The 27,639-nt window shown below is 40.2% G+C and overlaps 1 protein-coding gene across 2 annotated transcripts in view; it reads left to right on the forward strand.

Moving 5' to 3' along the window:
- Nucleotides 1-27,639, forward strand: part of PXYLP1 (2-phosphoxylose phosphatase 1) — a 93,050-nt gene that overhangs the window by 14,180 nt on the left and 51,231 nt on the right. For both annotated transcript variants that reach the window (XM_024199829.3, XM_024199830.3), the window contains exon 2: nucleotides 8,163-8,294. In XM_024199829.3, the coding sequence (XP_024055597.2) occupies nucleotides 8,216-8,294 (79 nt within the window). In that variant the 5' untranslated portion in view covers nucleotides 8,163-8,215. The remainder of the gene's footprint in view (nucleotides 1-8,162; nucleotides 8,295-27,639) is intronic.

Consider the following 27,639-nt stretch of genomic DNA (forward strand, 5'->3'; position numbering starts at 1 on the left):
CAATTTTAGATTTGGTTCTGAACCACATGGAAGACATGATTGCAGATGTAAATAAAGGAACTAATACAAGGAGTAAATACTTGAACTAGTTTATCGAATACAAGGATTTCAAAGCTGACCTCCACCCTGGCATTTTGTCCAAATGTTTTCCAAGTTTAATATATTATTTTATGTGAAATAAAAAGGAGCTAACAAGACAGATGTAACAATAAGTGCAACTCATAATCTCCTCTGGGTGAAATCCTCTTTGTATTTCTCCCACCCATTGTTTCCTATCGTGGCTAATTTAGACTTTTGTAAACTCCTCAGTGCAGGGACCTGGTATTTTTTGTCCTCTCTGACATGTTACAGCTCTTTATAAATATAATACCGAAGGCAGGAGGAGGTAGAACAATTGCAATAAGGATATTGCCAGACTCCTAGAAAGGCAGGGTGAGACAGCAAGTTGCTTAACGTTATTCCTCTCAAGTGGAGACAATTCTGAAAAAAAAAAAAAAATCCCCTTCCCCTGAGCTTATTTTAAGACTAGTAGCAAGGGAAGGCTTTTGGGGAGTGTAGCAATGCCTGCTCCTGGCCCCTCCACAAACGCAGTCAGAGACCAACTGAAGTGCAGCACCCGTGTCCTTTTATTGTTTGTGTCCGTTCCCACCACCTATTATTTACAGAGAGCAACACTCTGGGAGACTACTAGCTTCCCAGCCAGCAGGGATCTAGAGCCCACACTCCTCCCTTTCCTGTCTCCCCCCTGCTTCCTGTCTCTTAGCCAGCTTTATAGGGCAGGCTGGCTACCCAGGCCTGCAGGTGGATCCACTCTGGTAATTAGGGTGTGGCCCTTCAGCCAGCCCAACTAATACCCTTCTTCCTCTGGAACAGGGCTAACAGGGGCCTGGCTTGTTTCTCCTAGCCAGCACCCTGTTACAGGAGGTAGTGCAGAGCCTAGAAAATAAAATCGTGGTGCAGTCACCACCACTGAGAATTTTTGTGAAACTCTTGTGGCATATATGCAGTAGCTGTAGTAACAGCGTTAAGAATGTGGAGGAGAAACGGTTACTCCAGTAAGCGGATCTAGATAAACTACTATACCTTGTGTCCTGTCCCTATAATTTCCTGTTACTAAAAATTAGTAGATATTAATTTTCTTCTCAAATGTGTGTCTTTAGGAATCATTGATTATGCTGAAACAGCTACATTTATTGATGGTCTTTAATGACTATACTTACCATAAGTAGTAGTGGCTTGTCTGGCCAAAGTAATGTTTCACTATTCAAGCGACTAGCTTGTTTTTTGTTTGGTTTTTTTTGCTTAAGTAATGTTATATGATGGCATATATCACATTGGTATGTCGTCATGTGCCAGCAATACCTCTCTGCCAGGTACATTGGTCAAACCGGACAGTCTCTGTGGTCACTCAATAAGAGACCTGAAAGTGGCAATTCTTCAACAAAAAAACTTCAGAAACAGACTCCAATGTGAAACTGCAGAACTGGAATTAATTTGCAAACTGGACACCATCAGATTAGGCCTGAATAAAGACTGGGAGTGGTTGGGTCATTAGAAAACCTAAACCTAATTTCCCCAATATTAATTTTCCCCTACTGTTACTCACACCTTCTTGTCAACTGTCTGTAATGGGCCACTCTGTTACCACTTCAAATGTTATTTTTCCTCCCTTGGTATCCTGCTGTTAATTGAATTGTCTCATTAGACTGACCTCACACTTGGTAAGACAACTCACATCCTTTCATGTATTTATACCTGCTCCTGTATTTTCCACTCCATGCATCTGCTGAAGTGGGTTTTAGCCCACAAAAGCTTATGCCCAAATAAATTTGTTAGTCTCTAAGGTACCACAAGGACTCCTCGTTGATTTTGTACAAGATGCATCATAACTACATCATAATCATATCCTATAGTGATAGCACTATGATGAATATGGGGTGCAATGTTATAGTCAGCTCTGTTCTTATAATTTGATATCTTTTTTCAGGACCTTAAACTGGAGTTATTTTGGGTTTTGGTGCTACCCAAAGATGTCCTGATGAATGTAGATAACACTGATGTGGTCTGCCTAGCCAAAAAAGTGGGGAATCAAAGAGATTTCTTATTGTAGGTATTTTACTAAGTGAAGAAGCATTTATCCTCCCTTTTCGTGCAATGTGCAATGAGATAATTGGACAGTCACCCAGATAGAATCACATAAGCTACTATATAACTTTCTGAATTTGGTCCTGTTTGTGAGGCATTAATAAGGTATCTATGTTCTGTTATAGAGGGACGCTTACTGTGTGCAATTTTATATATTTGCTTTCAAAGATCTTCACTCAGTGTTCTTTCCCTTCTTTAAAATAGACCCTTCAAAAGTACAGTACTTCTAACAATTCAAGTCTGAATGTGGAAGCTGAAAAATAGAATAAAAATTTTCATAATCCCATCTGCTGCTATCACTTTCAGTTCAGTTACCTTCAAAACAAGGCTTTCTTGTATGCAGGAAAAAAAATCCTTACTGTGCAATGAAAAGATACAAGACAGATCAAAAGCAAATGAAAGCTCTCAAAGAGATAGAACTGTCAGTAGTGGATATGGGACTAGTGAGTGGGCTGTCTAAATTCTTCAGTAACTTTCCCCAAATTAATCCATGAACGTCACCCTGTACCAGCCCATATCTTTTTTGTTTCCAGGAGTTCTCTCCTCAATTTCCAGACTGGTCTTGCTACTGCAGAGCCTGATAGCACAGTGTGGTTGTTGTGTCTGTCTCTGGCAATCATTCAGTTATAGACTTTGAAGCTTTCTTCCTTACAACTGTGACTGTTTCCCTTCTCCATTTCACAATGACCACATGACCAATGTGATGTTGCTGGATCTGCCATACCAGATAAGTACAGTAATTGTATGGAAGCAGACTTTGAAGAGTAGTATTGATTATTATGGATATATGCTATTTTAATCAAGTAAATTCATTCAGCTGTCATGGTGATTCAGTGAAATAATGTGCTTACACGCTAAGTAACATGGTAGGTTTGCGTCCTAGATGGATGCAGCTAATTTAGAGGTAATGTTATTAGTCAAGTGGCACAGATGTACAGAATGGTAATGATTATTTTTGGGGGTTGGACAAGTCTAATTTCTCAAGAACTTTTAAAGTCTTTGGTGGTATGGATATATTTTCAGTGCATTGTGTGAAATACTAATAAATAACATCTTTCTTACATAAGCCTGAGGAGACCTTGCAGTGATTTCCAAATATTCACAAATTCAGTCAGACAACATTTCTGTCAAGTAGGTTTCCACGTCTGAAGTTGAGAAAACTGAGGCAGAAAGAAGCCATGACTTGTCCAAGATCACAGAGGAAGTCTGGTAGAGGCAGGAATGGATCCCAGATTTCCTGACTCCCTCTCTCCTGTCTGTTAATAACAATACCATTTTTTCAGCCTGGAGTGAATATGCAAGAAGTTGCACAGCGTACGTTAGTACATACTGACATCTTTATGCTTGAGTAGGTGGTAATGGGGATACTTTAAACTAGATTAGTAATCTTCTGCCTTTGTGATTTGTTAGAATAAATATTGGACACAATTTAAGAGGGAGGAAAATAAAAAATCATATAGCAAGGACATATACTGTATTAGGTGTCCTAGTAGCTTTTCTTTTAATTATTAGCTACATTTGGTTATAGGAGGTATCATTACATTATTCTTTTTTAAATGATAGTTTGCGGTTCAGCAGAATTTCTTTATCCAGCCTAGCATTATGTCTTGAGCTGAATACCTATATCATTAGTTATGTGCAATAAATTCTGTGATTTATACCAATTTATTAACCTGCTGATAGAATGCCAGTGCCGAGAACGCTGAGTGTGGACTGCATTTTTAGCAGTACAGTATTTATTCGTCTTTTAGAACAAGAGAGTCAAAGACTGGAGGATCACGAGCCAACAAGTAGAGCCAATGTTATGTCAATTGTTGATGATAAAATTGGCCTTCGGTTACTGAGAGCTTTCAGGTGGAGACAGTGAGGCTAGGACATGACCTGCACTCTGAACGAAGCCATAAAGTAAATAGATAAAGATCAATATACTCCAAATGTCATCCAAACAGCAGCTGCTCTGTAATACTGTGAGCTTTAATTCTGCAGCAGTATCTCTAATTCTGTAACAGTGTATTTCTAAGGCTTGGTCTACACCACAGAGTTAGAGCCACGTAAGGCAGCTTACGTCAACCTCAGTCTGTAAGTATGTATATTACAATGTTGCTCCCGCAAATGTAAGTCTCCCACTACATCGACCTAATAATTCCACCTTGGTGAAAGGTTTAGCAGTTAGATCGGTGTAGTTAGGATGAAGCAGTGTCTGTGTAGACCAGTGGTGGGCAACTTGTGGCCTGTCAGGGTAATCCGCTGATGGACTACGAGACGGTGTTTACATTGACCGTCTGCAGGCACGGCCGCCTGTAACTCCCAGTGGCTGCGGTTCGCCGTTCCCGGTCAATGGGAGCTGGGGGAAGCGGCGCCCAGAATGTCTCTGCGGCCCGCGCTGCTTCCTGCAGCTCCCATTGGCCAGGAATGGTGAACCATGGCCACTGGAAGCTGCTGGCGGCAGTGCCTGCGGACGCTCAATGTAAACACTGTCTTGTGGCCCGCCAGTGGATTACCCTGATGGGCCACAGGTTGCCCACCATTGGTGTAGACACTGCATTACCTACATCGCCTGTTGGCTGTCAGCCCTGTACAGGGCTCACAGCTGTTGCCTCCCTACCCTGGGGCTCACAGCTGGAGCCCCCATTGCCCCACGGCAAACAGCCCCGTGTGGGTTGGCAGCTCGGGCTGTTGACCCCATGGTGGAGGGGTTCCAGCTGTCAGTGCCCCACACAGTTAAGTCTGTGAAAGTGCTCCTGGTGAGGATGCGTATAACTGACAGGGGCATAGTGTGGACATGAAGCACTGCAGTAATTACTCCGGTGGCTGTACGTCGACTTAGCTTAGGTCAATTTAATTTTGTAGTGTAGACAAGGCCTAATATCAAAAGCACCTTGGTTGTGTGTTCGCCTCCTCATCTTTTTCTGATCACATGGAGAGGGTTTTGTTTTTTTGCAGAGAGTTCATATTCTTGCCTTTAGTTTACTCTTTCTAACCCCCCTCTTCTTTTTATGTACTACTTAATTAGAATATACTTCTCAAAGTTGCCAGTTGAATGTCCAGCCAGTATAACTAACATCTATTCTATTGCTTGTATTGCTTCTATTTAATGTTTGCAGTCTTAGTGCTGTTTTTCTCTTGAATACCACACCTATCAGTATTTTAAACCAGTTGTTTCATTTCATAGTACTGTATCTGTGCATCTGATCCCATGATACTTGATATCAAGTGACAGCTGACAACAAATTTTATTGGCAGACCCTTTATTGAACACAATTACTCTACAGGAACTGTCCCAAATCAATCATAACATAATGACTATACTTTGTTAGCATGCCAAAACATGTATAATTTAAAAAAAAATCTTGCTTTTATATTTACAATTTCTGAACTATTTAGTCTAAACGTTAAATCTTAATTGCAAGAAGAGTGAAAGTTTAAGCTAATTAAACCTCTCCCATAAATATCCCGGTTAATGTAAGACATCTGTTCTCCCCACTTTCTTCAATCTAATGTCTTCTCTAAGCTTCTCTCTCTTCACTTTTTGTGGCATATTGCATTATATACCAACATTATTAACTAATGATATTGGGGTAGGGGAGGTTGGTACTAATTCTTGAAATTTTTCTTCCTCATATATTTTACCTTTTCTTCCCCTCTACATTTAATTTTGTTTTTCCTGTAGTTTTCCTTCTGTCCTTCCATCTGTTTAACTTAACTGCTTCTTTCTCTCCTGGTGGTTTGTAATCAATCATCCTTATGTCTCACTTTTTCTCCTTCACAGCTCAGTTTAGCATCAGTCAGTGGGCTGGCACACACTCATTAAGCGATTACACTAGTGTACAGTGAGCGCTATTATTCTGAAAAGTTAAAAGGGTCCTTTAAACTACAGGTCTTCCTTCCCATTTACATTCTCTGTTTTTAGCCATGCATTTCTTGTGTTCCCATGGCACTGGGGGCATTTTGGAAAAGTATAGCAACAGGCATCAGTTTCTAGTTTCTCAGAATCCTCAGTTCCTTAGTTTCTTGGAAATTAGTATAACAAAATGGAAAGACAGTTCTCCCAATACAATCAGTATCCTTTGAGAGAGAGAGAGAGAGACAATCTTGCAAAGACTTATAACTCCTAACTTTATGTACTGAGAAATCCAATTAATTTTATTACCAGAAAAGCACAGATCCCCATTACAATACTTAAAACTTATAATAATCAAAATTACATGAAGCTGCTTAAATCTACTGTTAGATTAAAATTTTAGAGGTAGCTAATTCAGCCCCATAGTCTAATTATAACATGTTAACAAATACCCCATCCAGTTCCTATCCTGTCCTATTCTCAAGGGAAATTATAAGCTTTTCAGTGTGTCTGAAAGTTTAACAAATCAAGGCTCTGGAAGTTTAAGTGGAGAAGTGCATTTCCAAGCTGGTAACCCCTGCTACCAGTCCATCCCCTTTCTTGTTTTATAGCAGTGTTGCTCTAGACTGAGCACATTCACTGCCTACCGCTGCAGGAATAATGATTTGAGGGAAGAGGTGGTCTCTCCAGAAATGTGGCCCGTTTAGGACTTTAAAGGTCAATACCAGCACTTTGAATTCCACCAAGAAGGCCCAAGGTAAACAGTGCAGTTTCCTGTGCACCAGTATCATGCACGCCAGTGTAAGTTCTAATTAATAAATGGACTCCTCCATTCTGGACTAGACATCTACTTTTTCATTCTCTTGACTTATCTCCTCATAAATATATGCTCCATCATGCTGTGTGCTAGCCACATTGAGTAACTATGTAATCTTATTGATGTTGCCCTTGTGTTTCTTTCCCTTTGCCAATTTGATTAGTTAAGTTGCCTTTAACACTGTTTGACACCCAAGAAACAAACCAGAGGGCTACAGCGGTGCTGCTTTGAAAACGATACACAAAGACGAAAAAGCCCATCAGGACAGAACCAGTGCTGCTTTGATATAGATGATCATCTTTGTCTCATACATACTGCATACAGGTCCCTAAATTTTGCTCTTGCTAAGCAGATCAAGACAGGAACCAGTAGAAAGAATTTACTAATATAGTTAATTCACTGTTTTGTGACACCGAAGAGTGTTTTCAAAGGTTTTATCCTTAATCTGAGAAAATAATCTGACAATTTTGAGATTGGGAACCCCCCCCCATGGACTGTAAACGATCAAAAAGACTGAGGTCAGAATTCCAGCAAGAAGGTAAGCTTCTTCTTCTCCAAAACAGGAAAGTAACCAGGAGTGGCATTTTCCATACAAACATCAGGGTACTGGGACAAGAAGAAACATTGGTGAAAAGAAGTCTTTTTCTGGCAACGTATTGTGCTGCTGTAAACAGACCTCAAATCAAAGGAGATGGGGAATCACAAAATACTTCTTTCAAGACCAACCAAATTCCTGCATCTTGCAGTCAACACAAGAAAAAGGCAACTGTCACTCATAACTAGAATTTCTGTTTTACGCACAGCTCGACTCGTAACTCCTCCTCTGAATCTTTATTCTCTTACCTAAGATTCCTATAATTTAGTTAACAATAGTGCTGCCCCCTAGAGGGAGTAATTCTTAACCTGTCTCTTTAACAGTTCCGAAACAGAGTATATGATAGTTAGAACATTCCTGGCAAGGTAAATAAGGGTTGCTTTGAGGAGCCATTAGGCAAGCATGTTGCTTTTCTGACCTGTACTTTGCAGGAGGGTAGGGAGAAACTGCTTTAATTAAAGGAATTTTAAGGTTGTTAAGATTGAGAACTAGCCCTCAAAATAGCAGAGCGCTACAAGATAATTGTTAGAGACTGGAGAGAAACAATTACTGTGTTGCAAATTTTGCTTGATACACTGGCCTGAGAGGCAAGGAAGAGACTTAAAGCCTTTTCTATCTTGATCAAGCTTCTGTGTCTCCAAAACTTGCATATAAGAAATAACCTCATCTCTCTCTTGCACTCCTGCCAAAATTATACTTGGATTTATTTCAAGGTAGCTGAAGCTTCCACTTGTTAAATATTCACTTATCTGTTTCATTCACAGGAAGTGTTCATATATGGAGATGAAACCATGAAGAGAAAGCAGAGCGACTAATAATGCTTTTCCGAAATCGTTTTCTGATCTTGCTGGCTTTGGCAGCCTTATTGGCCTTTTTGAGCCTCAGCCTACAATTCTGTAAGTAAAACCTCCATTTGTTTTGCCTACAATATGCCCATAGTGTAACCAAATGTGTTAGGTTTTTTCCTTTAAAAAAGCCTTTTGTGTCCTTTCTTAAGCATTTGTGTGTTTTATATAAATGTACATAATTTTTTCTTTTAAATTTCCTTTTAGAAGGTAAAATAATTTAAGAATAAAAATAGTAAAATGGTACATTGCGCAAGTATAAAATCAGGACAATTTGACAAAAAGATCATTTATTTTGTGAAAACAATAGTTCTTGCTAAGAATTTGGTTGATAAAATTGAGTCAGTGTAGTTATGCAAAGCTGATGTAGGTAAAAACATTGATTTGTTTTATATTGGAGCAAACAAGATGGAATCCAGTGAATTGTTCTGACAGTACTGAGCACTGAGACTTTTCCCTTCTTTGGTCTTATCTGCACAAGGAAATTTAACTGTGTTTTAACAAAACTTTTGACAATCGAGTTAGCTGACACAATGCTGACCACAAGCGACTGGCTAATGTAGAAAAAGGCAAATCATGTTCCACGTTGTGTCAGCCAATCATGGGTAGTTCCAGTAGGGTTTACCCAAAACTAGTAGATAAGCATGACTTGTCTTTGTCTCCAGGCAGCACTGTGTCAGCTAACTTAAAAATCAGCTTTATAAATGAAATTTACTAGTGAAGGCGAGGCCTATGCACAAACCTCATCTTTCTACTGTTACAAACAAAAGTAAATAGGTGTTGACTGAAGGTAAGGAGAAAAGTATAGACAGAATGTAGGAAAATGTCTTCTCCTCCATTGGATGTGTGTAGTTTAGTTAGGAAATACTTGAGCTCTTCAGCCCTTGTATTTAATTTTATCAAATTTCATTGTAATAAAATATGCTCTGTTTAGCAGCCAAAATAACACCTGTAAAGGAGTATAGTAGAACCTCAGAGTTATGAACACCTCAGGAATGGAGGTTGTTCATAACTCTGAAATGTTCATAACACTGAACAAAACGTTATGGTTGTTCTTTCAAAAGTTTACAACTGAACATTGACTTAATACAGCTTTGAAACTTTACTATGCAGAAGAAAAATGCTGCTTTTAACCATCTTAATTTAAATGAAATGTGCACAAAAACTGTTTCCTTACCTTGTCAAATCTTTTTTTTAAAACTTTCTCTTGATTTTTTTAGTGGTTTATGTTTAACACAGTACTGTACAGTATTTGCTTTTTTTTGTGTCTTTGCTGCTGCCTGATTGTGTACTTCCAGTTCCAAATGAGGTGTGTGTGGTTGACTAGTTAGTTCAGGGGTCAGCAACCTTTCAGAAGTGGTGTGCTGAGTCTTCATTTATTCACTCTAATTTAAGGTTTCGCATGCCAGTAATACATTTTAACGTTTTTAGAAGGTCTCTTTCTAAAAGTCTATAATATATAACTAAACTATTGTTGTATGTAAAGTAAATAAGGTTTTTAAAATGTTTAAAAGCTTCATTTAAAATTAAATTAAAATGCAGAGGCCCCCGGACCGGTGGCCAGGACCCGGGCAGTGTGAGTGCCACTGAAAATCAGCTTGCGTGCCGTCTTCGGCACGTGTGCCATAGGTTGCCTACCCCTGGGTTAGTTCATAACTCTGAGGCTCTACTGTACCTTGCATTTAAAATGTATCATCCCAAACTATATCATGAATAATATTTAAATGGTTTTCTCATTGCATTTTTGCATTAACTTCTCTTCTGCAAAATGTAATCCAAAAACCCATAGCTCAAAAAAAAAATCCTCTTAGAGAATTTGCCCTTCTTGGGTAGGATGTGAGCCAGGCACGCTGTAGGCTGCTGCATGCCATGTCTTATGGCTATACGTTGCTCTACCTTAATTTTCTGTGTGGGAGGTGATAGTCCTAGAGAGAGGCCAGTTAAAATGTGAGACAGAAAAATATTACCTCAAATGTAAAAATGAGTGTGATACCAAAAATAGATACCCCATAAAGAAGAATCCTTACTTAGAGAGGATGTGTGTAGGTGAGTGAGAATCCTGTGAAATAATGTCTTCAAAAAGGCAGGTAAGTAATTTTCATTTCTTTAAAGAAACCATTTTTCACACGACGCCTGGAGAGTAAGACAACAGAAGGATGTTTCAAAAGGAAAGTAGGCTGCAGCAATCAAGGCTAGCACTGACAGTGAAATAAAATTGGAATTTTTACCTAAAGAGGACTAAAAGACCATCCAGCAGGTACCAAACAGACTAAAACTCAATCAGATAAGCTGGCAATATTGAAACAATTAACAGCTTCAATTAGCTGAAAGGTTTAGCCAAAATTAAAATAAAGGACATTTCCAAAACAAACAGGACTTTTTTGGAGATGGGAGAGGTGAGCTCCCTTTATCATGGAAATATTCTGGAATACAGAGAGGTTGAATCCAAACAAGAATTCTTAGTAAGCTTGTGGAAATGGCAGCCTTGCCTTTGATGGAGGTGGCCTTTTAGCTTCAGGCTAGCCAGATAACAAGAGGAAATGCAACTGGAAGTCTATTCAAACATGCTCCTCTTGGTAACAGCGGTGCCCAACAAATTGGTGTCAAACAAAATGTTGGGTGAAGTTCCTAAGATCTTTTGTCTGACCCAGATTCTGTTTCAAGGACCTGTTCACACTGAGTGTGTCAGGAAAGGCCTGGCGCGGATGAGCATGCAGCTTGGAAAAAATGTTGTTCTCCTGAAGGTGGAACTCCAAGAAAAGCTTGGAGAGGAATCTTATATGAGTCTGTAGTATCAACTTATCTTTTTCAAATTTGATATACAGTCAGTCAGGTACTAGAGTCTGAGGGCATGTCTACACTAGAAACTTAAGTTGACCTATGTTAGGTCGACTTACAACTGCAGTGGTTCAAGTACACACTGCCCTTCTTCTGTGGGTGGTGTGGTAGAAGCACTAGGAGTGCTTCCACCAACTTAAGAGGGGCAATGTGTAGGGCTGAGAACCTGGGCACCCCCATAGGAGCAGGGCTGCACTCCCCCTGCCCTGGCTCTTGGCTCCCTGCCGCTGAGAGCCTGGCTGTCCCCCCAGGCTCCCAGCGGGGAGTTCTGTGCCCAGAGTCTAGGCGGCTCCCATTAGGGAGCTGGTAACCTCCAAGCAGCAGCCAGGCTCTAGCTAGAGCCCCCCACCCACCCTGCAGTGACAGACTGGCTTTCTTGTCAATTTCACAGCTCCAGAATGGAGCCTTGAAATTGACAAGAATGACAGCCAATAACTCATGTAAATAACCAGTGTCTACACAGACACTGCATTGCCCTAACTACACCGACATAAGCCCTATGCCTCTTGTGCAGGTGGGGTTATGATGTTGGTGTAGTAGGGCACTTACATCGTCAGGAGCAAAGCTGTCGTGTGTACACTGACATAATTAGGTTGAAGTAAGATGACCTTACGTTGACCTAACTTCGTAGTGTAGATGAAGCCTGAGGCCGACTCACTCCGCAAGCAAGTCACTATCACCAGGAAAATGATCTCCCATATAAGAAACTTTAAATTCACAGGAATCAAATGTTTTGAAAGGAATAAGTATCAGAGGGGTAGCCGTGTTAGTCTGAATCTGTAAAAAGCAACAGAGGGTCCTGTGGCACCTTTAAGACTAACAGAAGTATTGGCGCATAAGCTTTCGTGGGTGAATGCCCACTTCATCAGACGCAAGTCTGCATCTGACGAAGTGGGCATTCACCCATGAAAGCTTATGCGCCAATACTTCTGTTAGTCTTAAAGGTGCCACAGGACCCTCTGTTGCTTTTTGAAAGGAATGTTTATCATACCCAATATTCCATGACGCACAGTAGAAGACTTTTTAATGGGGAGGAAGGATTCAGAAGTGCCAAGCTCCCATGAGCCATAAATTACCATGGACTAGGTAAACCAGTGTATCAGGAAGAGGGATTTTTTTCAGTCATTCTAGTTAGTGTATCCATCTTATCTTTTATTACACACTGAAGTCTCTTTGAAATGTTACTTACATGCTTCATAATAGCCTGACAGAGTTCCTTGCAATTGTTCACTCTGCAGTCCTGGGATGCTGCTTCATTTTCTTTAGTATTATAGCTTTTCTTAATTGTTTTTTTCATTACATCCAAATTATTTCTGTTGTATTCAAATCATATTACTGTGATTATGGCACAAAATGCATAACTTTGTGTCATTCCCCTCTTCCCCCGAAGACTTGTGTACATTTTTATGCTTGCTTTTGGTCATTGTCTTGTTGCAATAAATCCTCTTTCAGGCTTCCTCCCTCAAAAATTCATCAGTTATCATAATATAACTTCATACAGTACAGTGTCTATTATGATGTCAGTGAAACATAGCTCACCATCACCTTTAGAAGAGATATGTTCCTCACAGTATGCTTGGTTCCCACTTTTACGCAAAATGGTGATAATGTAATCTCTTTCAGGTTTGATATATTTTAGATATAATGCTTTTTCATCTGAGTGTAACGTGCTCATTTTCTGTTTTATTAGACCGCAAAACTTAGTTTCCAAACTTTCAGTTTTTCCAAGCTGTCTTAAGCAAATTTAAGTTCATTGCCTATTTTTCAGTTTCAAATAACGGAGTGATAATTACAGTGGTCTGGGACTTAGTGTATTTAGACCTGGAAAATACCCAAACCACGGTAAGTTAGGGGAGCCAGAGATGCATTTGAAGCCAGATTATCTCATGAAATGTTAAGAGTGGAAATGAATGCGTCATACTAATGCAAATCTGTGAATTTATTACTAAATGGTGTATTACTGAGACAAGATAGGTGAGATAATATCTTTTATTGGACCAACTTCTGTTTGGTGAGAGAGGCAAGCTTTTGAGCTTACACTGAGCTCTTCTCCAGGTCTGGGAAACTTCGTGTCCCTGCTAAATGTAAGGTGGAACAGATCGTTTATCATAAGTTGTTAACATGTTTCAAGGGACCAATCAAGGTGAAGTGGCATTTGTTACGAGTCCCAACAGGCCACCTTAAGGTAGCGTTTCTCTAACTTCATTGCACTGTGACCCCCTTCTGAACATAAGAACGGCCATACTGGGTCAGACCAGTGGTGTTAACTCTGAAGTTCTGCTGTATGCATACAAAATGATGGGGTCTAAATTAGTTGTTACCACTCAAGAATGAACTCTTGGAATCATTGTAGATAGTTCTTTTAAAACATCCGCTTAATGTACAGCAGCAGTCAAAAAAGCTAACAATGTTAGGAACCGTTAGGAAAGGGATAGACAATAAGACAGAAAATGTCATATTGCCTCTATGTAAATCCATGGTACGGCCATATCTTGAATACTGTGTGCAGATCTGGTCTCCCCATCTCAAAAAATATATACACCTCTACCTCGATATAATGCGACCCGATATAACATGAATTCTGATATAACGCGGTAAAGCAGTGCTCCAGAGGGGCGGGGCTGTGCATTCCGGCGGATCAAAGGAAGTTCGATATAACGTGGTTTCACCTATAACGCGGTAAGATTTTTTGGCTCTCGAGGACAGCGTTATATCGAGGTAGAGGTGTATTAGAAATGGAAAAGGTACAGAGAAGGGCAACAAAAATGATTAGGGTATGAAACAACTTCTGTATGAGGAGACATTAAAAAAGACTGGGACTTTCAGCTTGGAAAAGAGAAGACTAAGAGGTGTTATGATAGAGGTCTATAAAATCTTGACTGATGTGGAGAAAGTGAATAAGGAAATGTTATTTACTCTTTCATATAACACAAGAACCAGGGGTCACCCTATGAAATTAATAGGCAGCAGGTTTAAAACAAACAAAAGAAAGTACTTCTTCACACAACGTACCATCAGCCTGTGGAACTTGTTTCCAAAGGATGTTCTGAAGGCCAAAACTATAATGGGGTTCAAAAAAGAACTAGATAAGTTCAAGGAGGATAAGCCCGTCAATGGTATTAACCAGGATGGTCAGGGATGCAATCCCATACTCTTAAGTGTCCCTTAAGTAGCCTCTATTTGCCAGAAGCTGGGAGTGGACAACAGAGGATGGATCACTTGATGATTGCCTGTTCTGTTCATTCCCTCTGAAGTATCTGTCAGTGGCCACTTTTGGAAGATAGGATACTGGGCTTGATGGACCATTGGTCTGATCCAGTATGGCCATTATTATATTCACAGTAGAGCAGGAGGAGATGGGCTCCTGATTTTTCTGCTTCATGTGGATTTTGAAATTGGGGGCAAAGCTTCAGATTATGCTTTCAATCCCTGCCCCAGCAACTTCAACTAATTTAGTGCTTAGTGTGGACTTCAACTGCTGAAATGCATGATGACTCTGAAATGAATTGCAGCAGGTGGACAGGCCGCCAATTTGTACAACTAGTAAATATCCCAAGTAATGTTTTCAAGTAATGGGCATCTATTTATGTCCATAACTCCTCTTTCCACTTTTCCCCCCGTGATATATGTGGCAGGGGGTTTGTTCATAGATAACCTTTTCTTTTATTTACTTTTTCTAGTAAGTGCACAGCGTATTTACAGCATTTTGCTGTAGTATTTTGCTTAAGTATGTAATATTAAACTTTTTAAAAGACTAGTTTCAGAGGGAGTTCTGGATATCTTTTAAATAATTTACTTTACTGATTGCGTGGTCTAGTGTTTGAAGCAAAGGACTAGGAACCAGATATGTTCTCAATTTCAGTTTGGCTGATCTACTGACAAATTGTACAACATTAAATTCAAATCAGCTCAGCTATAAAGCAAGGTTTCCTTGAACAGATGGTGCCTCTGAGTTGATGTATGCTTTACATTTTTAAATAGTATAGAAAAGTAAGTGCTGCTTAAAACATTCTAATTGAGCTAATTGTCTCTGACCGCTAGATACCACAGCATATTTTCAACTAGCAGACCTTACAACCCTGAATTATTATGTGGTAGGCTAAATCTCAAACAGTATGCAGCTGTTGGCAATTGAAGTTTATTGGTAAATGTGAGCTGTTGCCCTGTTGTAAATATATCTGAGTACAGTAATGTTACACATATAAATAGTGATTATATATTTATTTCTATATAACATTATGCTTCTAACTGCCCATGATATCCTTTTTTCCTCTTCGTATACTGTTTTTGGCTGCCTTATGGCTGCCACGGGCCCGAGCGGCTCCCATCAAACTGTGGGGTGCGCCAGGGCATGCCCCCCAGTTAGAACCTCTGTGCTAAATGGAAGGCAGAAAGCAGAGGGGAGGGGGGCATATGACCCTGTGTGCGTCCCTTCATATGTCGCCTCTGGGGTAATTGGTGGAGAGTGCTCCAGCTATTCCTGCTGGTGGCCGGGAATCACATGCTGAGCCTAAACGCTTTTCTTCTGTAATCAGCAAGCAGCTCCCTGCAGGAACTGCCTTTTCCAGTTGCTGATCTGGCCCTTCTCCCCAGACTGTTTTAGGCATTTTTGCTATCCTTCCTGGCAGGTTCCATGTACTTTTAAAAAAAATTGATTTTGTGAGACCCTTTTGCTTGGGTGCCTTGGCACTCTGGGAAGTGCTTCAGACCTGTTTCACTGTGGGAGGCTTTGGCATCTGCCCCTGCATTTTACTGCTTTGATGCTATATTGGCAGAGTGCTTGTTTCTTTGTGTTTAATGTGGGCCTTGATTGTCCCACCTAGTTTTTGTGGTGCTTCAGCACCTGCATTAGCAATTGACTATTGGGTTGTTTGTTTGTTTATTTTTTGTTACTGCTTGGGAACTTGCATCTGTGCTTCAGTGCCTGTGTGTGTGGCACAATAGTCCTTCTGGTTGTGTTTTGGAGCACCTCCTTTGACTCCACTTTGGTACTTTTGCCTTCCTATATTGCATTTTCTGCTTCTGGTTTACCCGTGTGAGGTGGTGCTAAAGAGCCATACAAGATTCTCCTGTAGTGAGGCACTGGACTCCCACATTAATGAGTTTATTGTTCTGCCTGTATTCTTTTCATTCTCACATGGTCCCTCTTCCTCATATGCTCAATGTAGAGACACACTTCACAGATCTATTAAATGAACTAATGCCCTTGAAAGACCACCCAACTTCTGGCTTCATTTAACGTCAGTTTGCTGGGCTGTTACCCAAAAGACCATCCTTAAATAGCTTTCTGATTTGTCACTATTACAACTTGGTTGGCCTAATACTAGAAGGCCATGTAAAGGCTTGCTTGATCCGAAGCAACAAGCCTTGCAGTTATGTTTCAGAGAGGCAGAATTTCAGGTTGGTAATTTTCTCTATCAACACCGTGTAGGTTTATGTAGGAAACTGAAAAGCAATTTTAAGTAACAGTTAACCAATTTTTAGGGACTGTATTATCTAAGTTGTGTCATTGCTTCATTTTGGTTGAGATAACGGGCTTCCCTGAAACCCACCACATCCATCCTTCCCAGAGTTGTCTATTTAGTTCTGTTAATAGACTCTTATTTCCAAAGTGAAGTAGTTCCATTTTAAATGCTCTGAAATAATTGGATGCAGAACAACATCCATACAGTAATGGAATAATTTGTTAAATGATAACTAGTTTTATGGTTATCAATTAGAATAAATCTTCAATAATTAAGAGAATTTCTTGCTGCTGCATAATAAACATGCAACTCCTTAAATTTACAATTTCAAGGAAAATTACTTTATGCTTTTAGTGAGAAAGGGAAATCAAGTACAAAAACACACTTTGACATTCACCAGGTTAACTATATTGAGAATATAGCAACTTAGATTTTAGATTTACTTTAGAATTATCTTCTGTGGTGCAAATAAACTAGGAGGGCTTTAAACTAGGTTTACCGCGGGAAGGAGACCAAAGCCCTGAGGTAAGTGGGGAAATGGGATCCTGGGAGGAAGCACAAGCAGGAGAGCGCAAGAGGGGAGGACTCCTGTCTCATGCTGAGAAAGAGGGACGATCAATGAGTTATCTTAAGTGCCTATACACAAATGCAAGAAGCCTGGGAAACAAGCAGGGAGAACTGGAAGTCCTGGCACAGTCAGGGAACTATGATGCGATTGGAATAACAGAGACTTGGTGGGATAACTCACAAGACTGGAGTACTGTCATGGATGGATATAAACTGTTCAGAAAGGACAGGCAGGGCAGAAAAGGTGGGGGAGTTGCGTTGTATGTAAGAGAGGAGTATGACTGCTCAGAGCTCTGGTATGAAACTGCAGAAAAACCTGAGAGTCTCTGGATAAAGTTGAGAAGTGTGAGCAACAAGGGTGATGTCGTGTTTGGAGTCTGCTATAGACCACCAGACCAGGGGGATGAGGTGGACGAGGCTTTCTTCTGGCAACTAGCAGAAGTTGCTAGATCGCAGGCCCTGGTTCTCATGGGAGACTTTAATCACCCTGATATCTGCTGGGAGAGCAATACAGCGGTGCACAGACAATCCAGGAAGTTTTTGGAAAGTGTAGGGGACAATTTCCTAGTACAAGTGCTGGAGGAACCAACTAGGGGCAGAGCTTTTCTTCACCTGCTGCTCACAAACAGGGAAGAATTAGTAGGGGAAGCAAAAGTGGATGGGAACCTTGGAGGCAGTGACCATGAGATGGTCGAGTTCAGGATCCTGACACAAGGAAGAAAGGAGAGCAGCAGAATACGGACCCTGGACTTCAGAAAAGCAGACTTTGACTCCCTCAGGGAACAGATGGGCAGGATCCCCTGGGAGAATAACATGAAGGGCAAAGGGGTCCAGGAGAGCTGGCTGTATTTTAAAGAATCCTTATTGCGGTTGCAGGAACAAACCATCCGGATGTGTAGAAAGAATAGTAAATATGGCAGGCGACCAGCTTGGCTAAACAGTGAAATCCTTGCTGATCTTAAACGCAAAAAAGAAGCTTACAAGAAGTGGAAGATTGGACAAATGACCAGGGAGGAGTATAAAAATATTGCTCAGGCATGCAGGAATGAAATCAGGAAGGCCAAATCACACTTGGAGTTGCAGCTAGCAAGAGATGTTAAGAGTAACAAGAAGGGTTTCTTCAGGTATGTTAGCAACAAGAAGAAAGTCAAGGAAAGTGTGGGCCCCTTACTGAATGAGGGAGGCAACCTAGTGACCGAGGATGTGGAAAAAGCTAATGTACTCAATGCTTTTTTTGCCTCTGTCTTCACGAACAAGGTCAGCTCCCAGACTGCTGCACTGGGCAGCACAATATGGGGAGAAGGTGACCAGCCCTATGTGGAGAAAGAAGTGGTTCGGGACTATTTAGAAAAACTGGACGTGCACAAGTCCATGGGGCTGGATGCGCTGCATCCGAGGGTGCTAAAGGAGTTGGCGGATGAGATTGCAGAGCCATTAGCAATTATTTTTGAAAACTCATGGCGATCGGGGGAGGTCCCAGATGACTGGAAAAAGGCTAATGTAGTGCCCATCTTTAAAAAAGGGAAGAAGGAGGATCCGGGGAACTACAGGCCAGTCAGCCTCACCTCAGTCCCTGGAAAAATCATGGAACAGGTCCTCAAGGAATCAATTATGAAACACTTAGAGGAGAGGAAAGTGATCAGGAACAGTCAGCATGGATTCACCAAGGGGAAGTCGTGCCTGACTAACCTAATTGCCTTCTATGATGAGATAACTGGCTCTGTGGATGAGGGGAAAGCAGTGGATGTGTTATTCCTTGACTTTAGCAAAGCTTTTGATACAGTCTCCCACAGTATTCTTGCCGCCAAGTTAAAGATGTATGGGCTGGATGAATGGACTGTAAGGTGGATAGAAAGCTGGCTAGATCGTCGGGCTCAACGGGTAGTGATCAATGGCTCCACGTCTAGTTGGCAGCCGGTTTCAAGCGGAGTGCCCCAAGGGTCGGTCCTGGGGCCGGTTTTGTTTAATATCTTTATTAATGATCTGGAGGATGGTGTGGACTGCACTCTCAGCAAGTTTGCAGATGACACTAAACTAGGAGGCGTGGTAGATACACTAGAGGGTAGGGATCGGATACAGAGGGACCTAGACAAATTAGAGGATTGGGCCAAAAAAACCCTGATGAGGTTCAACAAGGATAAGTGCAGAGTCCTGCACTTAGGACGGAAGAATCCCATGCACTGCTACAGACTAGGGACCGAATGGCTAGGTAGCAGTTCTGCAGAAAAGGACCTAGGGGTCACAGTGGACGAGAAGCTGGATATGAGTCAACAGTGTGCTCTTGTTGCCAAGAAGGCTAACGGCATTTTGGGCTGTATAAGTAGGGGCATTGCCAGCAGATCGAGGAACGTGATCGTTCCCCTTTAGTCGACATCGGTGAGGCCTCATCTGGAATACTGTGTCCAGTTTTGGGCCCCACACTACAAGAAGGATGTGGAAAAATTGGAAAGAGTCCAGCGGAGGGCAACAAAAATGATTAGGGGTCTAGAGCACATGACTTATGAGGAGAGGCTGAGGGAACTGGGATTGTTTAGTCTCCAGAAGAGAAGAATGAGGGGAGATTTGATAGCAGCCTTCAACTACCTGAAGGGGGGTTCCAAAGAGGATGGAGCTCAGCTGTTCTCAGTGGTGGCAGATGACAGAATAAGGAGCAATGGTCTCAAGTTGCAGTGGGGGAGGTCCAGGTTGGATATTAGGAAACACTATTTCACTAGGAGTGTGGTGAAGCACTGGAATGCGTTACCTAGGGAGATGGTGGAGTCTCCTTCCTTGGGGGTTTTTAAGGCCCGGCTTGACAAAGCCCTGGCTGGGATGATTTAGTTGGGAATTGGTCCTGCTTTGAGCAGGGGGTTGGACTAGATGACCTCTTGAGGTCCCTTCCAACCCTGATATTCTATGATTCTATGAAATACATTTGTTTTGTTTGTCATGGTTGTCATTTGTATCCAAAGAAAATCAAATTAAAACAAAAACAGAAAATGTTTTCTCTCTCAACTTGCCATCAAAACAATACAAATTAGTAACCTAAACCTTGTCATAGTGAAGGTCTCTGATTGTTAATCTTAGTACCGTAATAGCAAAGAAAAATAAAGCACAAAACAAAACATCCAGAACTTTGTATGTTGAATCGAGAGAATGAACAATAGTAATGATTCTTCATGTGTGCTTTATATATTAAAATACCATATGTTTTTAAATCACACCACCTAAAGTTTATGGTACAATATATTATCCATTAAACAGAGGCAGAGGTGTGTGTGTGTGTGTGTGTGTGTGACAGAATGTCTGTCACATTTTCAAGAAATTATTCTTTGACAGAAAAAGGCACAATGTATATGCATAGGGATGGATGGCTAGGGAAGCTCCTGCTTCCTTCCACAAAGACCACAATTGAATATGTTAGAGAAACCATTTTAAAAACTCTGCTTTCACACGACTCAGGCTGACTTGGTTTAAACAGTATTTGGTAGCTTAATATGGAAGAGTGTGAAAAAATTATTTTCTAGGCCACAGAACTGTTTATAAACTCAGTTTAATCCTATTTTTTGACCCCATCTGTGATGGTTTGCTGAGCTCTAAACACAGATCGTGTGAGTCAAGTTAAAACATGATTAAAGATGACTGTATATATATAGAGAGATAGAGCTTAATATTTGGCAAAAACTAATTCTAAATCAATAGCTAGGTTTCTAAAAATCTTAAGACATCACTCAGACCAAATTATAGCAGGAAGGAAATGAGAATGGAAAATCAAGAGTGTTGGTAAGAAATAGCCATCTCATACAAGCAGGCTTGAATCTGGTGACTGAATGTGCAAAAAGTGTTACATGTAATTAACAACTATATTTAAGCCTTGTAATTGCAATAATCATCTTTATTAATATAATTCCTACTTTAAATATTCATCAAAATAAAAAAAGGAATTCCTGTTTCCAAATTAAAAAAGGTGGAACCCAAATAAATGCATCCTAATTCCAGTTTAATTCTTTGTTTGAGTTTTGGATAAATAATAAAAGAAGTTCAAACTACTGTGATTCAACCAGGCAAATGGTCTTGGATAAAACTGGAACCAAACTATATTTGCTAGGAGTTCCCACCTTTATAAGTCTTTCCATGTCCAATTAACCCTAGGTCCCATTGTATATTTATCCTGGTATCTAATTCTCAGTTTTGTTTCTAATAACTAAGCTATCAAAGTGGAGTTTTGTATAATACCTGCATGGCTGGTTAGTAAATTGTCACTTTGCTTGTGAAGTTGTACCTTGTCAAATCCATTCTTCTTAGACAAGTTTTCTTTCTGAAGTGGAGTTTAAGGTCTGTTTTGCAAAGTTTAAAAGAATATTATTGGACACACTTGCTATTTCTCACAAGTGTCCTGTATACGAGGTCACATTGATTAGATCTTCCTTATTGTGGAGGCCAAGTAACTTTGGTATACATCCCTACAAAAGACTCTGAGTAAAATCCTCTCCCCGTTGAAATTGAAGGGAGTTTAACTTCAGGGGGGCAGGATTTCTCTCTCTGAAATTAGCATTTTTTTTTTAATGAGCTGTAACTATTAATTTTATATTCTGCATATGTACTTGATTTTAAATTCTGCTCACCTTTGAATGTATAAACTAGATTTCTTCACTTTGAAAATGTTAGTCCTTTCTTTCCTAATATATCCTTACCAACATAGATAATTCAGCAGTTATTCAACCAGCCAGCCACCTACAAAAACTCCTTTCCATCCATTGATTGACTGTTGCTCTGAGTCATGCTGCTTTTCAGGTAATTAAAGATGCATTTCTGATTCCAATATCTTTTTATCTTCTATGCTACATGACTCAATATCTTGGGGAAGTTGGTTCCAGAGTTTAATTATGTATTGTGTAAAACATGAGTTTCGCATATCAATATCCATTTTAAATTATCGCCTTTTCATTCCAAAGCCCATCTTGTTTTTGTTTCCTGGAAAGACTAAATAGGCAGGGCTTGATTGGCATCCATTCATTATCATCAATCTGTTTATCATATCTTTCTTTCCAAACTATGTAGCCCTAGAATTAAATTTAGCCTGCTGCTTTCAGGGAGGTCCAACTTCACCTACGTGAGCCAGCCGGCCCCTTATGTCCCATGGCAGATATGCCTCTTAGTGCAGCGTTTGCTTTGTGATTCTTCCTTGGGATTTCCATGGTAGTGCAGCTTTTAAGTTATATCTGTGGCTGAATAGGAGCCACCACACCTTTGAGGGTTACCCAGAGGGATGTATTTTGGAGCTGCCACTCTTTTTGGGTTGTGCTGTCTGCTTGTGGGCCACCCAGTGGTGTGGAGTTTGGGTGCTTTAATTCCACCATCCCCCTCCTGGCAGGCTTTCTGCTGCTGTGGTGGTGCACTGAGACTTGAATCTAGCCCCTAGTAGTTTCCTAGTAGCTTCTTAAATCATTGTCAGATGAAAGTTCTCCTATTGCCCCCGCCCAGACTTCTATTTGTTGCCTTCTTGTAGACTCTTCTTTTTATGCTGGATTTTACTGAGATGCTGTGATCAAAACTAAATACCTTTGGCTTTCATAGTGACATTTTACATCTCTATTGTACTCTGCCCCCTTTTAATACAGCCTCTTGTTTTTCAGACTGATGCTTTGTTGGAGCTGGTCAGTCACGCTTGATCATTTTCCTGAGTGCTCACAATTAATTCAGAATGCATTAGTCTAGCCCATTTCATTTTAGTTTCTTCAGAGCTTTCAAAATGAATACCATCTAGTCCCAGTTATTAATTGCAATCTAATTTCTCATAATAGTTCATCGGTCTTCTGCTTGGAACTTTTTGTCTCTGGGTGTGCCTTACCCTTCAATGAAGAATAACTCTGGCATAGGTATCTCTTAATCATTTTCTGTGATGAAGAATGTAAATAGGTTATCCTGTATCTTTCCTGAATTTTTCTTTATTCTTCTCAATTGCCCCCGTGTTACAACCTGGCGCTCTAGTAGATGTACAGGTCATCCTGCAAGCTTTTATTTCTGATACACTTAAAATTCCTTTTTCTTTGGCTAGCTGTTCAGGTTTCTTCTTAGCCCTCTTAATCTTCATCTTACATTTTACCCATCAGAGTCTGTTCTGTTCCATTATCCTCAGTTATGCTGGTTTCCATTTTTTGAAAAGAGATAATAGTTTATTCAGACTAAAGTATCTTGTAATTTAATAATGCAGGAGTTTTTCCTAATCCTTTCTTGTATTCCAGGGTTTGCAATGCTTCTCTGACTAATGAGGTTTCTTAAGTTGCTTCCATGCTGATTCTGTGGATTTTAATGCTTTCCCTTCAGGCAGGTTTTGATCACTTACTTTTAACGGAATCCCTTCTCCTGAAGTTACTTTAAAAAAAAAAAAAAAAAAACCATTCTCACAAAAAAAAAAAAAAAAAAAAAAAAAAAAAGTTCATTCACTGAGAGAAAAGCAGTGATTTACATGTATTAGGTGGCACCGTGGTTCAGGTTGTAATAAAATAGAGTCTAAACCTGAATAATGCATGTTCAAATCCTACAGCAGGACTCACGCTCACACCCATTGCTGATATTGCAGTGAAATGCTAACACAGGTCAAGTGGAAATTAGCTCCCATCACCATTTATGATGAGGGAATTGTAACTGTTTTGGGACAACTGCAACTGTATTCCCCCTCTTTAATCCACCAAAGACACCTACTTTAAAGGCTTCCAGCTCCCAGCCATCACCTCTCTTGGGCAGAGACTCATGTCTCACTCCCTTCTGACAGTTTTTCCCCCCAGGCTCTACAATTCCCTGCCTACGCTGTGATATTCTCAGCAAGCCAGACTGTCTAAACAGGCTAGCTGCTCCGTTTTGCTCTCTCTCCAAAGGCTATGAACAGTGTAATTGTCCACAGATGCAAGTTACCACACAGCTCTTTCTAAGCAAGCAAATTCATTCTTAAGGTGAAAGTATTACAGAGAAAACATATTAAAAACAACAACAGAACCTACATGCATGCTAAAAATCTTAGCAGAGATCGTACCTACTCCAACTTCAAGCTCTGGTAGGTGTCAGTCCCTCAAAACCCACATGTGGATTTTCCCCATGGCTACAAGTTCATAACTGTTTCAGATTCAGAACCAGAACTCAGGCTGGGAAGTTCAGTCATTCTGTTCAGCCTTACTGCTCAGACCTGTGATCTCAAGTCTCTGGGAATAGGTAATCAGCAGTCACCTCTCCTCAGGGCATAGCTTCAAAAGGCTGGGTTTTTACATAACCTAAGATACTTAAACTTTATTCAATAAAGTCTCCCAAGGATGTGGCAGGACATTGCTATATCTGTCACAGGGATAAAATTAGTGTTTTGAAAACATTCCCATTTTCATTTGGAGGAATTCAGTGTGCCAACTGTTGTTTTGGACCCCCAGCATGCACAATGCACAGATGCGCACACCACTGTTTGGAGCAGACAGGCAAGGCTAACCTTTGTCATCTTCCTCTGTGCCAGTCTCCGCTACTTCAGTGCCAGTGTAGGTGCACATATTTGTATAAAAGTCCCAGTGGAGCAAACTCTTCTCCCACAGTGCACTGGTCACTGCGTAGGTGCCTATCTGGTGGAGTTTTTGAGCTCTATTTCTCCAAAGTCCAAAAGACACTCACCTGTACATTTAACATTGTGTGCTTCCTCAGCTTAAACTTTGCCATTGTAGTGTTGCTGTAAGATGACTTTTCAGCACTGTCCTCTTGGGCATGTGCTCCTTGCTAGTCTGAGGCAAACATCCATGTCCTGGTGGCCATTATAGCCAACTGTGAGATAGGCACAGCTAAGCTCTGTAATTTTGAATGACCGGTTGTGTGAACACTTTGCCAAGCAGGGCATCACTCAATATGGCTAGCAGTGCAAGGATAAATTAAAAGGGATGAAAGATTAGTTCAGGATAGCAGATGGTCAAGCACAAGAGGGGAAACCTGCCAATTTTATGTAGCAATATATATTTTGGAAGAAAATGTAGGTTTATATACTTAGCATTTTGTATCTTGTAAGAAGGCTTTGGAATTAAAAAATGAACAGAAAATGTTACCTTTACCACATTCCAAGGATTAACTATCATTAATATGCCTGTGAACCCTCTCATTTCAATGGCCACTGCTGAATTACGAGCATTGAAAAGTAGAAGAACCAGATGTCTGGTATCATAATTCGCCAGTCACTTGACCAATTTGAAGGGAATGAAAAAGAGAAAAATTGTTTCTGGAGATGCAGAGGGAAATGAAAAAGGTTTTGAGTTTTTTGAAAGAAAAAGAACAATTCAGGCACGAGAACAAGGAACTGCTGCACACTTCCAGCTGTGCCACAGATGAAGACAAAGAAAACTAGAACACAGAGCACCTACATTTCATGTCTCTGTGTTTTTAAAGCCATGCTTCTTTCCCAGTTTTCTTCTTTTACGCTGGATACTCACAGCAATTGGTGTCCATGTTTGTGTGTTTGTTACCGGTAACTTGTACTGGTTTCTTTTGTCAAGAATCTATCAAGTATACTTTGTTTTACCATTAGTACATCATTCAGTCTCTATATCTTTCATCCTGAGTTTGGTTTGGCAGACTTTAGGGTACTGACTGGGTTCAGTCCTAATTAGCTCACAGCCTGATGTGCTATGACTGCATTCTAGATAAACTGGTAAGAATTATACAATTTACAAGATTATATTGCACTCTACATACCACCTTTCATCCAAGGATCTCAAACAAGCCCCTGTGGGTAGGAAAATAACATGCCCGTTTTACTGTATATAAGCAATCGTGTGTTCACATCTTGTCACTAGATAACCCGTAGCACAAACAATACATTCATTTTAATAATGCTTTCGAAGGGCAGGATTACATTTGTCTTCTATAGAATTTGAAAATGTTTACAACCAGTATGGTGGTTTTAGTGTTCACAAGTCAGAAATGCTGAAAGTTCTCTAAGCAATGCCACATATCCTTGCTGTTACGCCAATTTTAAAAAAAAAATCTACGATGAAGCCCCTATTATACAGTTTAACAGGTTTAATTTAACTCCGTCTCAAAACATGACACTGCTATGCCTTCCCTGTTGCACTTTGGTAAAAGTAATGTCATCAGTGTAGAACCTTGCCTATGCGTGCTAACCGCACAGTAGCCAGCCACATATGATTTTGTTTACTTCACTGAACTATTGCAAAGTTTCCAGATAATGCAACTGGAAATAGTAAAGCAATCCTCAGAAATCTCAATTGGAGATAGTGAGGCTAGTGGGACTGCAGTGCCATCTGCATGCAGGTGACATGCAGTGCTCTATTTCTTTTTTCTTTCATGGGCTATGCAGCATCTGTGTCCCCCCCAGTGTCTGACGTAGATAGGGCCATAATGAAAAGCAACCTAGCTGTGGCTGCATGCAGAGAAGATGGGTGTCTGGAGCAAATGGAAGGTAAAATGTCTGCCCCACATGATCAAGGGAGTTGGTTTCATGTATATTTACGAACGTTCAAAGTTGCATTTCACGTACCATAATTCAGTAAAGTTCCGAATTAGAGGCCTCCTCAGTTGAAGTTCTGTACTGATGACCTTGCTTTGATTATGGCAATAATAGTGGCAAGGCAGTATTAAAACCAACATCTAAGTGGAGTTTGAAGTGTCACAGTATTGTTAAAGGTGGGATTGCTTCCATGTGTGCTAATGCTAAACATGAAAGAAAAGCAATAGCACAGGGTAGGGAGGAAACTCCCGACTCCCCCAGCCCACCCCCCCCCCTTTTTTTTTTTTTTTTTTTTTTTTGGAGGGAAGGGGTGACATGATAGCTTGGGGGAAGTCTTGTTTTTTTAAAACTCATTTGACACTCTAAAGTCTATAAATAGAAACCTGTGCAGCATCTGTTCGACAGTCCCTTCCTTTTGAAAAATTAAATTCCATTCCACTTTGTTAAATAATGCAACTGCATGTTTAATGAATGGGAGAGGTCTCAGAATTTCAGCGGACATTTCCTCACTGTCTACATGCACCCATATATCTTGTGAATGGGATACTGGGAGCTCATTAGTTTTTGTTTAGGGCTGTTGATTAATCGCAGTTAACTTGTGATTAACTCAAAAAAATTAATCACAATTAAAAAAATTAATCACAATTATTTGCAGTTTTAATTGCACTGTTAAACAGTAGACTACCAATTGAAATTTATTAAATATTTGTGGATGTTTTTCTACATTTTAAATTATATTGATTTCAGTTACAACACAGGATACAATCTGTACAATGCTCACTTTATATTATTATTTTTGATTACAAATATTTGCACTGTAAAAATGATAAACAAAAAAAATAGTATTTTTTAATTCACCTCATACAAATACTGTAGTGCAATCTCTTTATCGTGAAAGTGCAACTTACAAATGTAGATTTTCTTGATTTGTTACCTAACTGAACTCAAAAACAAACCAATGTAAAACCTTAGAGCCTACAAGTCCACTCAGTCCTACTTTTTGTTCAGCCACGCTAAAGAAACAAGTTTCTTTACATTTATGGGAGATAATGCTGCC

Source organism: Terrapene carolina, unplaced genomic scaffold (genome assembly GCF_002925995.2).
Source record: "Terrapene carolina triunguis isolate 2854851 unplaced genomic scaffold, T_m_triunguis-2.0 Scaffold88, whole genome shotgun sequence".
Lineage (NCBI taxonomy): Eukaryota > Metazoa > Chordata > Testudines > Emydidae > Terrapene > Terrapene triunguis.